Below are 16,623 nucleotides of genomic sequence, written 5' to 3'. Positions count from 1 at the left end.
GCCACTTGTGGCGGCTATAACTTGTGAACGGAAAGAGATATTTTCTCTAAACTCGGGACACATGTTCATGAGCTCAATCCGAGGTCACATGAAAAAATATATATATATATTCGCGATTGACGATTGGCCACTTGGTGGCGCTACAACAGGGGAAAAAAAATCATGAAAATGGCTATTACCGCACCCAACCGTTAGTCCGATTAAAATTGGCATGCAGTGTTTTTGTGCAGGGTGCCATGATAGTCTATAAGAACATTGGCGTATCTCAAAAACTCAGTATCTCACAATGCCCTGAAAAAGCCTGAGAAGGGCCAGGTTTCGCCAGGAATGGTTTGTGTCATTCAGTGCTTAAAAAACTTGCGATTATCTTCAAAACCATTAGTTCGATCGAGACAAAAACACCACAGGAAATTTGAAAACACAGGTCAATAGCTAAACAATAACACCCAAATGTCAAAATTATGATGAAACTGACAAAAAAAATAAAAAATCCAATCAATGTCACCCATGGATAATTGTTATGCTCTCATAAATATAAGTGTCTAAACTTCAAAACAAAATGAGATATTTACAACAAATTTGACACATGTATGGGCACACTTTGAGGACACCTAATAAAAGTGTTGGAGATCAGGCAAGACGTGGTGATATAACTGGCAAATAGTAAATTGCCTGTATTGGCTGTAAATTGTATTTTCCATCTATGATCTAAGTTTATTTGTTTATTTGGATCCCCATTAGCCACTACCTAGGCAGTGGCTACTCTTCCTGGGGTCCCAACAAGTAAAAAATACAAAACTATATTTAATCAACAACAATAAAAAGTCATGTCAATGAAACATACTAACCCAGCATTCATTCCAAATATCAAGATCAACAATTTACTATATATTGTGCCATTAAATATTCCTTTAAGTTTTTTTTTAAACAAATTTTTCTTGTTAAAAATGTGTAATATCAATGGTTAATCATTCCATATTTTCATTAGTCTATACATTACAGTCTGTTGTTTTGCAGTGGTTTTCGAAACAGGGAATAAAAAACATCCCTTTTATGCATGCCTGGTGTTAAAATTATGACTAGTACTACTATACAAAAGTTGAGAGTACAGGACATTAGGAACTCTAGACACAAAAATATTTCTTATAAAACAAAGCAGAGAGACTTTGCAATCCTTCACCAGTGCATTCTTATTATATTAGACCTTCTATTACAGTTTAAAGTGAGTTGTGTTCTGAACTAATTGTAATTTTTCAAATGGTTACATTTGTGGTTAAAAAGTTTACACATCTCTTAATAACTGACAAACCTCTTCCCATACCTGTTAGCATATTTTCTATCTGTTTTGACCACATCAGCTGGCAAACCATCAAAGGCTTAGTCCATTTAAAGGGAATGATTGTGGTGGGGAGTTTGATCAAACTATGGCAGCGATACAGCGAATAGTTGTTCTAAAAGACGGCGCCATCTGTGGAGCGCTTTCAAAGGCCAGTGAAAGCAGACTATCAATTAAGTCCTATTCAGATGCTAATTGTTGCTCATTGGCTCGTACGGTATTTTAAACATTTACAGGGGTAAGTCGATGATTTTAGTGCTGTCCAAATCCATAATGTCAGTGTTTTTCACAACCAACCCGCGTAAAAATCCCTGGCCAAATTAGTACCTACTGTTTTTTGACAAACAGGTCGTTTGGTAATTTAATTGATGTGTGAATCCACATCTCTGAGTTTACAAGAAGAGATTCAAAATTCACTGTTTAAATCCTTTTTGATCACTGCCGAGCACTGTATGTAAGATGTACACTTTAATTACTGAAATGCTGGAAATTATTTACAAGAACACCATTTCATCGCAGCTCCACCTCAGCGAACAAAAATGGGGAGAAAGCACGTAAAATTTTTAAAAGGTTATTGTGGCAGCAATATATGATACAATTTTAAAATATGTAGGTTAGGTTATTATAGGCTAGTATAGTTTGTATAATTTTTTATAATATCCTAATAAATGCAATTTCAGCTATTTCTGAAGTGCTTCTTTTAAAAAGAACACCGCTTTCTCGCATAAATGCAGTGAAGCAGCCCCTGCACGAGAGAATAATTGACTTTACTCACAAACTATCATTTTCAATACTTTTCTAAGAACTGGTAGCAAATGTATTGGTCGACTATTATGACCATTAACCCAGTGAATAACCTTTGCATCTTTCCAAGCTAAAGGAAAAATCCCTTTTTAAATATTGATATTAAATATGTGCTAAACTGGTTCTGCCAAACAACATTTCTTCTCTTAATTTATCAACTTTATGAAAAAATCATTAAAATAATTTCCAATTTCATATGGTTTAAAAAGAGTTACAAATGAGTCACCTATATCAATAAAAGAAGGAATTTGACTTGATTTCCTTTCCATTATTTCATTGAGTGTACTTTATTTACATTCACTTATTTTAATTTTGTAAAACATTCTTTTCTTTTTCCTATTAATTTTAGTTACTTGATTTCTTAATTTGCAATAGACGTCCTCCTTGTTCCTAGTTCTGTTTGCTCTGTACCCTTTGCCACATCTCTCTCAAACATAATGTTTTTCAACTCATTAACAATCCATGGTGCCCTAACATTCTTCACTGTACATTTTTTCATAGGTGCATGTTTGTCCACCAAAGGGTAAAATAATGCTGACAATGAATCATCAGGATGAACTTCCTTATAAACATCAATCCAACATACATTATTTACGTCCTTACAAAATGATTCTTGACTGAATCTCTTGTATGATCTTTTATAAATTACTTTTGGTTTCCTAAGTTTTCTAAGTGTTTACATGCTTGCTAAATAAAACTTAATATCTTTTTACGGATGTGTGCTTAAAGGCTTTAAACACTTGAACCCCGATAAATGCTGCTTGCAGCTTTAATTTTTTTTATTGTCATTGTCAAAACCCTCTTCCTCTTTGTATATGTGAAAGTAGTTTGGAATAATAGATGAATGGCAGAGCATGACTGTATGAAACTGAAATCACCCTGCACTAGGGCTGTCAAAATTGCTCAAAAATGACGTTCGAATATTCCCTCTAAAAAACACACGAATATTCGAACTATTCGAACATCTGGTTGCGCATTTTTTCAATGACGCGCATTACGTCAATAACAGGACAAATTAATACAAAGAGACATACATAACTTGTATAGGTAGTTAATTTAAGTTTAAACATATTTGACAATGTATTACCAACACAAAACCAAGTAAATAAACTAATGGCCAAGACCGCAGACCTCAGTCTCGCTCACTCGCAGGCACTCTCTCTCTCTCTCGCGCTCACGCTCTCTCTCTGCTCATAACGGTAAAATGAACAACAATAAGCACATGTTGAGTGCTGATCAAGAGTTTTGTGCAAGCAATTTAAGGTCGCGACTCTTGCCCCAAATATAGCAGGCTTCATTCAGTGATTGAACCAAATGTATTTACATTAATTGAAGTTTTACAGTATAGAACCGACATTGAAAGCTCCGAGCGAGCTGTGCTGTGGTAAACATGGAACTTTTCTGTTTAACTTTAAATAAAATGAGGCACACAATTCCGAGAAATGTGACAACAAAGAACTTTTACCCTGAGGTTCATAAAAAATAAAGTGCTATTAAAAAAGAAAAAGGCTACTTACATTATTGGTCCTTGTATTAAAAAAGGAAAAACTGACTGCAATTTATTCCATTGTCTTTTAGTGCACTGTCAACTTTCAGCACGACTGTGCTAGACAGTGCGACTCGTGTGACCTGTCCCTCAAGTCTTGTTTATACTCGACGCGTCCGCACGAGCGCGAATCGCCCCCTATCGTTTCAAAGAATAGTACAACGGCGAGCGCGTCGAGTATAAACGCCTCGTCCGTTTGGGGGAGGTGCGCGCGCAGTCTGCGGAGACTCGCGCTGCGGAGACAGGCGAAAGTATAAACAAGGCTTCAGGCAGCGCGCGCGCCCACTCGCAAAGCAGACAGCCGCGCCTCTGCTTCCGCGGGCGTGTTTTTCCATATTCGAAATTCACATTCGAATATTAATTTTCACGTTCGAATTTCTGTTTTTTAAAACTATTCGAATATATATTCGAATTTAGAATATTCGTTGACAGCCCTACCCTGCACACACTCAGCGTAGAAAATGAAAACATCGCCCTTTGAAAAATAACGGTGTCAGTGGAGGTTTTGAGCAAAATTTGGTGAACCCCGGCTGAATGTGTATACACACATCTAAAATTAACGCTCGCCTGACGTGCAAAATTAAATTAAAAATCGCCGTTTGCGAGAGTATATGAAACTATTTCATTTGCCAGTATTATTAATAATATGTTATAGTAATATTTTTTTGTTTACTAGTAGCAATACAATTTTGTGTGAACAAGGCTCAGGACAGTTGATAGTCCAGTGTCCAGTGCTGCATCGTCACAATTTTATACTTGCAAGTTGAAATATTCAAGTGCAAGAAGACGCGAAAGGGAACTTTATTTGTTACTCGCTGTGTGGGAAGTTTTCTGTGCGCAAATATCCGAAAAGCGCGCCCATAAATCCGCATCTCAGAAAGCGCTCAAATACAGAATGGATCCCTCTTTCCCGTCTTCTTGCGCTTGAAAATGCCTGTATTGGCGAGTATCCTCATAAACAATAGGCAGTTATGTCTTAAAAGATGGTTGAGAAAGAAAACGTATGTATATCAGTATATTGGAACTGTGCATTAGCTCTTATAAGTGCAATTCTGATTTTTTTCCTCCCATGTGGCACAGATTGGATATGACCCACGAACGTGTAAACAAGAAAAAAGTGCGTGGATTCTGATATTCTCAGATCAGTTTCAGGCCTCATTCATACGTGGAAATAAATCCGATATGAATCGGAGACTTGCGTTTGCTTCTGTCTTGTAAGGGAATTTATTTGATCAAAAATACAGTAAAAACAGAAATATAATATATTTTTTAAAGTGTTCTATTTTAATATATTATAAAATGTAATTTATTCCTGTGATGCAAAGCAGAATTTTCTGCATCATTGCTCTAGTTTTCAGTCTCACATGATCCTTCAGAAATCATTACAATTTGATTTGATGCTCAAGAAACATTTCTGATTGTTATCGATGTTGAAATCAGTTGTGCTGCTTAATGTTGTGTGGAAATGGTGATGCTTTATTTTTTTTTCAGAACTCTTTGATAAATAGCAAGCTCAATGAACAGCATTCATTTGTATTTAGCAAATATATTTATTCAATTTATTAAAGCATTTATTAAATGGAAATCTTTTGTAACATTTTAAATGTCTTCACTTCACTCTTTTCATCACTTTAATGTATGATGAATAATTAATTTCTCTCTTTTTTTAAAAATCTTACCAAACGTTTGAGTGGTATCATTGTTTCCACAAAAATGTTAAGCATCAGAAGCTGTTTTAAAGATTGATACTAATAAATGGTAAATGTTTCTTGAGCAGCAAATCAGCATATTAGAGTGATTTCTGAAGGATCAAGTGACACTAAAACTTCTCTTTGTAAACAACAACAGATTTATTAACGATTCGAATGACGAAATGTTGCGTTCCCAAATGCAAATCCAGCGACTCAAATGCAGCTAGCATTTACTTAAAACATAGTACTGTTCAAACATGTAGCGCACCAGACTATAGCCTATATAAAATATATCATAAATATACATTATATTATACAAATATATTCAAAAAGAAAACAGCTATTTTTAAATTGTAATATTTCACAATATTACTGAATTTTTTATCAAATAAATTCAGCCTTGATGAGGAGAAGAGACTTGTTTTAAAATCATTTAAAGACAATCTTACTGACCCCAAACTTTTGAACAGCAGTGTATATTACAGATTTTTATTTATAATAGGCCTATTGGAGTGAGTTTACCTTCTGGGAGTCGACGGGGAGTTTTGCTGATGGTACAGACTGAGCACCCTCTGACGAATCGGGAGAAATCCTGGGCCATAGAGGGCCACCAGTAGCGTTAGTTGAGGAGCGAGAGGGTTCGCTGGCTACCTGGGTGTCCAGAGCCCGGAGAGGTGTGAGCTGAGTCCATGAGGGACAGACGACAGGTCGATGGTACAAAGATACGTCCCTCAGGACCTCCCGGCGGAGCAGGTTCGGTCAAAGTAGCTTGACGGATTTAGTCATCGAGTGCCCATTGGATGGGACTGACGATCATGGCTGGAGGGAGAATGGGTTCAGGTGTTGTGGACTCTGGATCCTGATGATGAAGACGGGAGAGTGCGTCTGCTTTACAAATCTTGCTTCCAGGTTGGTAGGTGACTACAAAGTCAAATCTCGTGAAGAATAGAGCCCAGCTGGCTTTACGAGGGTTGAGTCGTTTAGCTTCTCTTAAATACTCATGATTTCTGTGGTCAGTAATTACTTCGAATTGGAGAGTTGCTCCCTCCCGCCAGTGTCTCCATTCCTCTAGGGCGAGTTTTATGGCGAGGAGCTCACGATTCCCAATGTCGTAATTCTGCTCCACCGGGGACAGCTTCTTGGAGTAGAAGGCACATGGATGGAGGCGTAGGGGATCACCCTGCCATTGTGACAGCACTGCTCCGACTCCAGTGGTGGATGCATCGGCCTCGACGACAAACGGCAGCTCAGGGATCGGATGGCGGAGGACTGGAGCGGAGACAAATGCTGTTTTGAGGTCTTCGAAGGGGACGAGGGCAAGAGGTGTCCAGGACAGAAACTTGGGCCGGTTCTTCAGGAGAGAGGTGAGAGGTGAACTGATTAAGCTGTAATTCTTGATGAAACGATGGTAAAAATTTGCGAAGCCCAGGAATCTCTGTAATTCTTTAATGGTGGTGGGTTGTGGCCAGTTCTGGATGGATTCCACCTTCCTCTGGTCCATTTGGATGCCGTGTTGGTCAATGTTGTATCCCAGAAAGTGGACGGAGGAAGTGTGGAACTCGCATTTCTCTAGTTTGAGGTAAAGTTGGTGATCCTGAAGACGCTGGAGAACTCGTTTCACATGTTGATGATGTTCCGACAGGGTTTTGGAGTAAATCAGAATATTGTCCATGTAGACGATGACGAAATGGTTGAGGAAGTCTCGAAATACCTCCTTGTTCATGTAGTTCTGGAAGATGGCTGGAGAGTTGGACAACCCATATGGCATGACCTGATATTCAAAGTGGCCTGAGGGGGTCACGAAGGCGGTCTTCCACTTGTCTCCCTCGCAGATGCAGATTAAATTATAGGCACTGCGAAGATCAAGCTTTGAGAAAATGCGAGCCCCACGCAGTTGTTCCAATGCTGCTGGGACCAGAGGAAGGGGATAGCTAAACTTTATGGTTTGGGAGTTCAAAATATGGTAATCGATACATGGCCTCAAGCCTCCGCCCTTCTTGCCCACAAAGAAAAAGCTGGAAGCGGCAGGGGATGTCGAAGGACGAATGAACAGCACCATTTCCTCCGTGTGCAGACATCCGATGCAGAGCGTCAGGGTGGGGGAGACATAACAGATGCGACCACGGCCCAGCGGTTTTCCCAGGATGGAATGGATCTCTAGTGCTTGGGGGCTATGTTTCCTCTTAACGTTGAGCCTTTTGAGGAGGTTGAGTGATATGAAGTTTCCCGCTGAGTCGATGAGGGCTTGTGCAGAAACAGAGGTTTGATGAGTCAGAATACACATGGTAGTACGGGTTTGAGGAGAAATTTGTTGCGGTAGATGGACTGTACTCACTGCTGGGCGTGGTGGTCGGATGGGACCGTTCTGTAAGACGTGTCCTTCTCCTCCTCAATAGAGACACAATCGGTTGTTAATTTGCCGCTGACGCTCCGCAAGAGTGAGATGGGTGGAATCGAACTGCATGGGTTCGGGTGCTGGAAGGCCGACAGATGTTGCAGCGGGCCGAGGATACAGCAGAGAGATGGATGCGGTGAGCAGGTGACAGTCGTCGTGACACCCGGAATGTTTTCTGGATGAAACTCTCGAGCCCCATCGAATGCTCGTAAACTACCATTAGTTGGCGGATATCAGCATTCAAGCCATGACGAAAGGCGGTCAGAAGAGCGGTTTCATTCCATCCACTAGAGGCTGCCACTGTACAAAAGTTTAGGGCATACTGACTGACTGAATCGGTACCTTGGTGAAGGCGAAAGAGTTGATCGTAGACGGAGAGGGCTGAAGTTGTTTGTCTGAAGACTTCTTTGATGGTGTTGTATTACAAATTTATTAAATTAAGTTAGGTTTAAGACTTTGATTTTAGTAGGGTCAGTTTCTAGCTAGAGACTCCGGCCAGTCCTGTTTTCTCTATTGTGTTTTAAATGAGTCTCACCTTTCGGAGCCCAAATGGCTTTCGGAGCCCCTGACTCAGACGTTGAATCGTTAAGTTGATTGGATTAGCTGTAGGGGAGACTTTCACCTTTTGTCTTTAAAGGAATATTAAACATATTCACATTAAAATAATGAATCACACAGAAACATTAGATAATATTTTTTAATCAATTCACAGCACTACATTGCATATTATTAATAAGAAAATCATAGATAATGAACTGTTTGATATTTAACATGTTTATTATATAATGGATTTCTTATTTGATGTTTTCCATCAGAATGTCACAATTTTCTCCATTCGATTTGAATGGTTTGTATAGAGGAGCTCAGGGATGGTTGTAAGACTTGTAACACAATCAGTTTAAATTAGCCAAATAAATGAAACTGCAGTCATTAATATCCTCTTGAGGAAATCTGACTGTAAAAATATTCTTACATTTTGCATATGGTTTAAAATTGAATTTGAGATCACATCAACTCTTTCCCCGTCAGCTTTTTGATAATTTTTCACAAAATGTTCATGGCCCCCAGAATATTTTGTAATATGAATATCTGAACATAAAATATATCAAAAGAAAGAACAGAGCCTATGCTTTAAAAACATTTTATTTTTTATTCTAGCTTCATTCATTCTTTTTTTTATCAACACTTGAATGTGGGTAAGGTTAATTTTAAAAAAAGCAACATTTTGAACAAAAAGATGAGAATAAATTTTTTTGTCAAAGACTATCTCAGAATGATGATCAATACATAGATGGATTAGATCGAGTTCCTCAACACCCCCAAAGCTTGCAAATACCTGTATCTTTTCCTGGGTCGACGTCTCATTCAGTAACGTTAAGGAGTTTTGGTTTATTTTCTTGATTTTTTTTTTTTTTTTTTTTTCATTTGTTTCTCCTTCTTTGCCTGTGTTTTGAACCGGAGATTCAGGACTCTTTCTGAATATTTGTAATAGCGCCTCCTACCGTATAACAGTGAAAACATGGATTGCTGGAAATTTCCATCAATGGCGGGGCAAGAGTTAATAGATGTTAAATCACAAAACATGGGTCACCAATTCAGAGCTTTGTTCAGTCTCTCTGGTCCGTGTTACCTGTTTAGGTAGGGCTTTTCTAGACAAGATTGTTTAAGAGTGCTGCAGTAGAGGCAAAATTAGGCATGAACTGCTAGTGATAAACCAACACAGATGACTGTATTGCAATCGCCCACTTTCGCAATAAAACATTATTTCACAATAAAATTGCCACCTACATCTATTAATGTGATCTCAACACACACACACAATATACATATACTTAATCTTTGCCATCCTTTATCTGCTCAGATGCTGTGGAGTCTTGTGCCAGCAGCACCGGCTCCATATCTCTCTCCCGCTGCCAGCTCTTTGAATCTGGTTTTTATCCTGAGCACCTGCACCTAAATGACCCAAACTGCACTGGAACCCTCGAGGATGGCAGACTTGTGTTTTATTTTGACAATGAAGGCCACATATGTGGTACTACTCTGATGGTAATGATCTTTCCATTTCTGTTTCATCACTAGAGCTACAAATGAGATGCATATCCATACTGTACATACAGTCCTGTGTGTGTAATGATTAGTAAGTTGTCCCATAGCTTGAAATTGACATTAGTTCTCCTCCTCATAGAGCAACAGGACTCACTTCGTCTACCAAAACTCCATTCAGTCTGACCTGACGGACACTGACCACAGCATCATTTCAAGAGAGATATGGATGAACATGACATTTTTTTGTGCGTACCCTCTGATCCAGACCATATCTGTGCCCGTGGGTTTCCGAGCCGAAGGCGGGTAAGGGTTCTCAATATCTTCTGAATAACAGTGTGTAGTATCAAAGACTATAGATCATTAGCTTGATCCAGCCTGAAAAATGTTGTTTTCTGTCATGATTCGAGCATTTAGAAAAAAATTATGAGACTGTTGTTCTCAGATTTCATTGGTGATCTCAAATATGAAATTTAATCGTAAGCTTGGCAAACACTTTTGGAGAATTTGATGTTTCTCCATTCAAAAAGATAGGAGCTGCACTTGCATGCCCGAGTGGCGTTTCAAAGATGGCCGCCAAGTGAAAAGACTTGTCTTAAAGGGACTTTGGTAGTATTCAGACAATCTATAATATTTTTAGGTACCACTTTATATTAAGGTTCCATTTGTTAACATTAGTTAACTACATTGCTTAACACAAACTAACAATGATACATACTTCTAACGCATTTATTAATCTTAATGTTCATTTCAATATTTGCTAAGACATAATTAAAATCAAAAGTAATTAAATGGACCTGAATTAACATGAACCAAGAATTAACAGTTGTATTTTTATTAACAACGTTAAAGATTAATAACTACTATAAAAAAAGTGGATTGCTTATTGTTAGTTTATTTTAGTGTATGCACATTAATCACCACATAAACAACCGTTTTACCGTTTTTTAATTGCAGTGATCGTGGCAAATTTGATAATTTTGTGATTTTGATAAATCACCATGTTTTGCCAAATTGGATTGACTGCATTCACTTTCTAATATTTAACATGTCTGTCTTTTAGAACATGACAGAGACTGCTTATTATATACTCAAATTAATAAAATCATTTATCTAATTTAGGACTTTCCAGAGAATTTCACCTGATCCACAAGTGTTAATAGTTAAGTGTTGATAAAGGTTACAGTAGTTGTAAAGCAGGTTTGCTGCCTTAGGCTGATATTTGAAAGGCTGGAGGTTTGAGTGTCATAAGGCATGAGCTATCACCATTACAATTGACTTAGGTCATGGTTGCTGTTATTTTTACAGGGTTCGTACAGATTCTGTAAAATGAAATTCCAGGACTTTCAAGGACTTTTCAAGCACTACTTTTTTGGATTTTAAGGACTAAAATCAGCACTTATCAAACAATGTCTTTATTTATTTTATTTGTTGTTGTTTTATAACTCAAATTACATGTATATGGTATCTGATGTTTCACTTCATCGAGATCAATCCATTGACCAGCGCTGTCAGGCATGGGAAATCCCTGTAACCATTGAAAGGATACTATGACAAATATATCGCCTTCCTTATTCAAACTGTTTTTATTTCCATGAATATATGATTGACCTGAAGAATGAAAGTTGTATTATATACTTATAAACTTAATATCATGCGAAATAGCTCTATATCTCAGACGGGCTGCAGCGTGAATTTTATGTGAAAAGATGGTGTGTTTTTTCCAAAAAAAAAAAAAAAAACCCACTAATTTCATATATATATATATATATGTATATATATATTGTATTTCAATAATTCAAGCACTTTTCAACTACCTCTTCAAAAATATTGGTGTTTTCAAGGGTTTTCCAGGACTTAAAATTCAAAAAGTAAAATTCGAGTACTTTAAGCACCTTGTACGAACCCTGTTTTTATGTTTTTGCCTACAGTGTGATAAGTGAGGAACTTCCTGCTGGCCAGGGCACATACCAGATCCGCATGATTCCCTACCATGATGCAGAGTTTACTAGCCCATATGACGGGGAGGTGCAAATGCAGGTGAACCAGCAGATATATGTGGCTGTTGAGGTGGAAGGAGTGGATAGAAACCAAATTGCAACAGTTCTGGACAACTGCTGGGCCACACCGGTTAATGATGCCGAATATCATGTTCGCTGGAATCTGATTATCGGAGAGTGAGTGTTTTGATGTTTAAATTGTTTTACTTTAAAAAATAATGGTCCATCATTAATAGGTAACTATGCAGGAAGTAATGCAGTAGAAATGAGTACTACATTACAGGGCACCTATTATGCAAAATTCACTTTTACTTGGTGTTTGAACATAAATGTGTGTTGGCAGTGTGTACACAACCACCCTATAATGATCAAAATCCACCCAGTGCTTTTTTTTTTTTAATCCCCATAAATCATAAGCACTGTCTCAGAACAAGCCGTTCTCAGATTCGGGACTATGTGACGTACTTTGGCACAAGCCCCTCCCACGATTGTTGATTGACACTGCAGTTTTAGCGTAGATCTGCCCTGAGTGAGCTGGACACAGTCCGCCATTGTTTCGACGCCGGAGCAGCTGTAGATAAGAATCTTCTAAGCGATTGAGGTGTTTTGTTATAAGATGTAAGAATGAACATAGCAGTCTTCATTTACTCTCGTTGTTACTCGAGGATGGATCAGTACAACTGTTCGTGATCAAGCTTACAGTCTCCGGAACGACAGGTCTAACGTTTTTTTTTTTTTTTTACTCTGAAAATGGTTATAAAATGCATCTTAAGAAAAAGTTGCACGTCAGATATATTTATGGAAATGTATTTATTAATGTTACATACCATAAAACCCAGCTAACTATCGTTTGTTTTCTTTCCTTTTTAAATGGTCGTACAGTCACATAGGTCAGATTTGATCAGCCCAGAGAGGATTTAGCATTTTATTTTATGACACTAACCAATGTAAAATTGTGTCAGGTTTTGTCACAGCAGTCTTATGGAGAAAGATGACCCAGATGCAGAATGACCAAGGGATTGAATTTTATTGACAAGACAAGGCACAATAGAGATGGTTAAGAGTGAGGATGATCCAAACAGTAGGACAGGGCAGTCAACAGGAGAAAGGGAAGCCAGATGAGATGGCTATGCTGGAGAATCAAGGAGATGGAGAAGCACTAGATAATGATTGGAGATCAAGCTGTAGCTTGAGGAACCAGAGGCTGGAAACTTTGAGCTGCAACCGATGTTGTATCAGTCTCACTGCCTGGTCTTGAAAGCAGCAGCCAGGATGGATCAGGATAGAGGATCAGGATGGAGGACAGGAACAAACAACAAAGAAAAAGCAAAACAGAAATAAAAACGGACTTAGCACAGTGACTACAGAAAAGAAATAAACAAATTTAACTGAAAAGAACAGTCTCTGTGGAGGTAGCCGTGCTGATTTGAATGCCCACCTTGGACAAGACAGAACTGGTAAAGGATTCAAGCTGTACAGTCCCAGGTTCCTTCAACACATGCATAGCTGGTGAAGTAGGCGGCTTAGGGTTTGGTTCCAGGTTAAATATTTCTGGAACCACCGAATACAGGACCAACTGAGTCGTGTCCTCCTGGACCAAAGGATTAGGAACCTCCTATATCAGACTCTCCTGGACCTCTGGAACAGGGGCCTCTTGACTCAGGCTCTCCTGGACCTTTGGACTAGTGGCATCTTGACTCAGGCTCTCCTTGACCAATGGGTTTGACCTCTCCTGAATATGGTCCTCTGGGACCACTGGACTTGAGACCATAAGAATTGGGTCCTCTGGGACCACTGAACACCTGACTCGGGGCCTCCTGGGCCAATGGATTTGGGACCTCTGTACTCGGGCCCTCCTGGGCCAGTGGGCTTGGGACCTCTGAAAGAACATTTCACCGCACAACATGCGCCCTCCCTTTCTCACATTTCCGGGGGCACAAAAGTGCATGATTGGCCGTTTCTGGGGTGACTGCAAGTCTTCTTAATCGACTCTGGGATGACTGGAATGGGCTGGACAGACTCTGGGATGACTGAAACGGCCTGGACAGTCTCTGGGATGACTGGAACGGGCTGGTAAACCCTCAACAAGCTCCGTCTCAAAGTCTTTTGGCGTAGGCCCCATCCTTCGGCCAGGTCTGGAAGTTAACTGGTAGGTCCTGCCTGATGATAGAGGAAGGGGCGGAGCCTACTCCCGGGCGAGTGGATGGGAGCCATCCTGGTGGTGGTGGGGAGGATGGAGGAGAACTTCGCTATAACACCTACAGGCAACAAAATAGGAGGGTAAGATCAGTCTTTTTATATTTGATGTCAAGCTGTGATTGGCTGCGCGAAATTATAAATGAATGACGTGGCAGTGGAGTCTTTCTGGTAGAACTTACGCTTTCATTTCTTTATTATTGGTCATATTTAGATAATAGTTCTTCATTAGGTGAATTTGATTCAATAATGATTGATTACATAATAAGAAACTGGCACAGTCCTAAATTAGCTATTGCTAATTACCTAAAGATTAGATCATCATGTTTCCATATTAGTTAAGAAACTGAATTGTTAATGCAGTACTAATTTGTCCTGCATTTCTTCTTGCACAGTTACCTGTTAATGATGGACCATTATTCTAAAGTCTCACTAAAAAATACTCTGCACCTAGTTCGCCTATGCCTAGAAACAGCCCTGATGACCAAGTACATCATAAACAAGGCATTCAAATTTTGACATGCTCTAATTTTCCCTTTATTACCTTCGTTTGAAAAACCCTCCTCCCTTCCTAGATGCGCCAACCCTGAAGATACCACTGTGGAAGTCCTTCAGAACGGTGTTGATACAACAAGCCATTTCTCCTTCAGGATGTTCACCTTCTCAGGCATTTCTGACCACATCTTCCTGCACTGTCAGGTTAATCTTTGCCTTGTACAAAATGGCAGATGTGCTCTGGTAAGTTAGTTGCCTTCAAGCAAATTTTAAACCTTTTACAACGGGTCTTTCTAAAAGAAAACGCATTCAACAGCCTTTGCCTTCTACTTCTATATCCATGGTCGCATAGCTGAAGATGACAGACAAGAAAATAAATGTAACATCCAATGCAAAGATCTTTGGACTTCCTCCACTCTTCAGCGATCTCCATGGGTCTGAAAGCTCAGTAACCCTGATGAATGAAAGATCCTGCATTTGTAATCAATTTTACACTTTGTTAAAAAAATACATTTAAATTAAGTTTTGCAAGCACTTTGTTGTCTTTAAACATCTACATTTTAAATAAGCACATCACTTATGATAACTTACTGATAGGTGAAAAAAGGACTACTAAATTTAACCAAGACACTACAAATAAATTCTTTAAAAATCTCTCTAATAAGTCTCTGCATATATGTATTGTCTTATCGTTATAGAGGAAGTGCTTTTCAAAACAATATATGCAAACTAAATTCTTTAAGGTTGTTGGGTGGATATGGGTTAAACTTACTATAAACTGAATTAAATGAAATAATTAGCTGTCTGTCTTTCTCTTTGTTCAAGGAGTAATCTTGGAATACAATATACCTGACTAACCTTTTGATAAACCTGGTTAGAAATGAAGAAAAAAGTTGTCATTATTTTCTTGAGTTTTAGTTTAATGTGTTTAGATTGAATTATATATTTTAGTGCTACTTACATAGTATTGCAGAGAATGAACCGGTCACTCAGAGGTTACACATCTCTTCTTAAAATGTAACTTGTAGTTCTGACATAGTAAGAGCATTAGTCTTTACTGTACTAGTGTTAAGTAAAATAAATGTACACACATCCAGAGATAGATGTTGTATAAATTTGTCAGGTCTGTGAGGACTCAGACCCAGGGAAACGTAAGGATTTTATTGAGGTGCAAACAAACCAAAAGGCAAACATAAACGACTCCGTGAGGGGAAAACACACAGTCCAGTACTAGTAGTGGCTGGACTGGAGCACAGCACGGCACACTGGCACGAAGGGCAAGGCAGGAAAAACACATCAGGACCAGACACCTAAACAGGGAAACATTCCCAACAATCTGGCACAGGACAGAACACACAGGGAAAATAAATGGGGATAGAAATAAGGAAGGGAACAAGGGAGAGCAGGTAGGGAAAATGAACGAAAAATGAGTTAACCCCCTGAGGTCGGCTGTCGTGCCGGCGCGATAGGCTCGTTTTTTTCCCTTATCAGTGCAACAGAGACGAAAAATACTCTGTTGATTTTGATCTTACATACTTGTGTTTTACATCATTCAATCCTGTTAAGTGTGTATTATTTTTGTGTATACTCACAATAAAAACAAAGTGTTGTGCTTTTCGCCAAATAAAGAAAAATAAACATGATGCGAGTTCTGCTTTCTCTCTGTCAGTATAGTCCATTCTGAAACGCGTCCGAAAGTGAACTGTAACTCAGCGAATACTCAGTCACACAGGCATGAAGCTTGAATTCTCTTCTTTTAAATGAAGTAATTTTTATAAAAAACAAATATTCACAGTTTATGTAATATGTATGAAAAGAGAGAGATGTCAGTCGTTCTCATCTCAGCTCATTAAATTTAATGTGACTCCGCCCACGGAGAGCGCGCACTATTCAAACGCAAATGTGAGGCGATCCCATACAGACCTGTGAAACGCCCACATCATCTGGATAACACACACCGCGAGTTCACTTTCAGACTCATGTACTTAACGACGCTGTGAGAAATAATACTATCTTGATAATAATCCTGGAAAATTTACCTCAGAAGTTCTGGAAGTTTCATTTCGAGGAGCAAACGGATCCGGCTGAGGAATAGGTCAGTTCTATTTGCTTTGTTC

At 38.8% G+C, this 16,623-nt stretch overlaps 1 protein-coding gene across 1 annotated transcript in view; it reads left to right on the top strand.

The window, feature by feature from the left end:
* The window catches only part of LOC309497339 (uncharacterized protein), a 77,785-nt gene extending 61,637 nt beyond the window's left edge, over window positions 1-16,148 (top strand). The window contains exons 7-11 of the mRNA XM_082167558.1: window positions 9,634-9,818; window positions 9,958-10,121; window positions 11,747-11,992; window positions 14,587-14,757; window positions 14,877-16,148. Of these exons, the coding sequence (XP_082023684.1) occupies window positions 9,634-9,818; window positions 9,958-10,121; window positions 11,747-11,992; window positions 14,587-14,757; window position 14,877 (767 nt within the window). The 3' untranslated portion in view covers window positions 14,878-16,148. The remainder of the gene's footprint in view (window positions 1-9,633; window positions 9,819-9,957; window positions 10,122-11,746; window positions 11,993-14,586; window positions 14,758-14,876) is intronic.
* The last annotated feature ends 475 nt before the right edge of the window (window positions 16,149-16,623 follow it).

Source organism: Leuciscus leuciscus, assembly GCF_965113295.1.
Source record: "Leuciscus leuciscus genome assembly, chromosome: 4".
Lineage (NCBI taxonomy): Eukaryota > Metazoa > Chordata > Actinopteri > Cypriniformes > Leuciscidae > Leuciscus > Leuciscus leuciscus.
The sequence above is the reverse complement of the archived record's forward strand: the minus strand, read 5'-3'. Positions and strand labels throughout refer to the sequence as shown.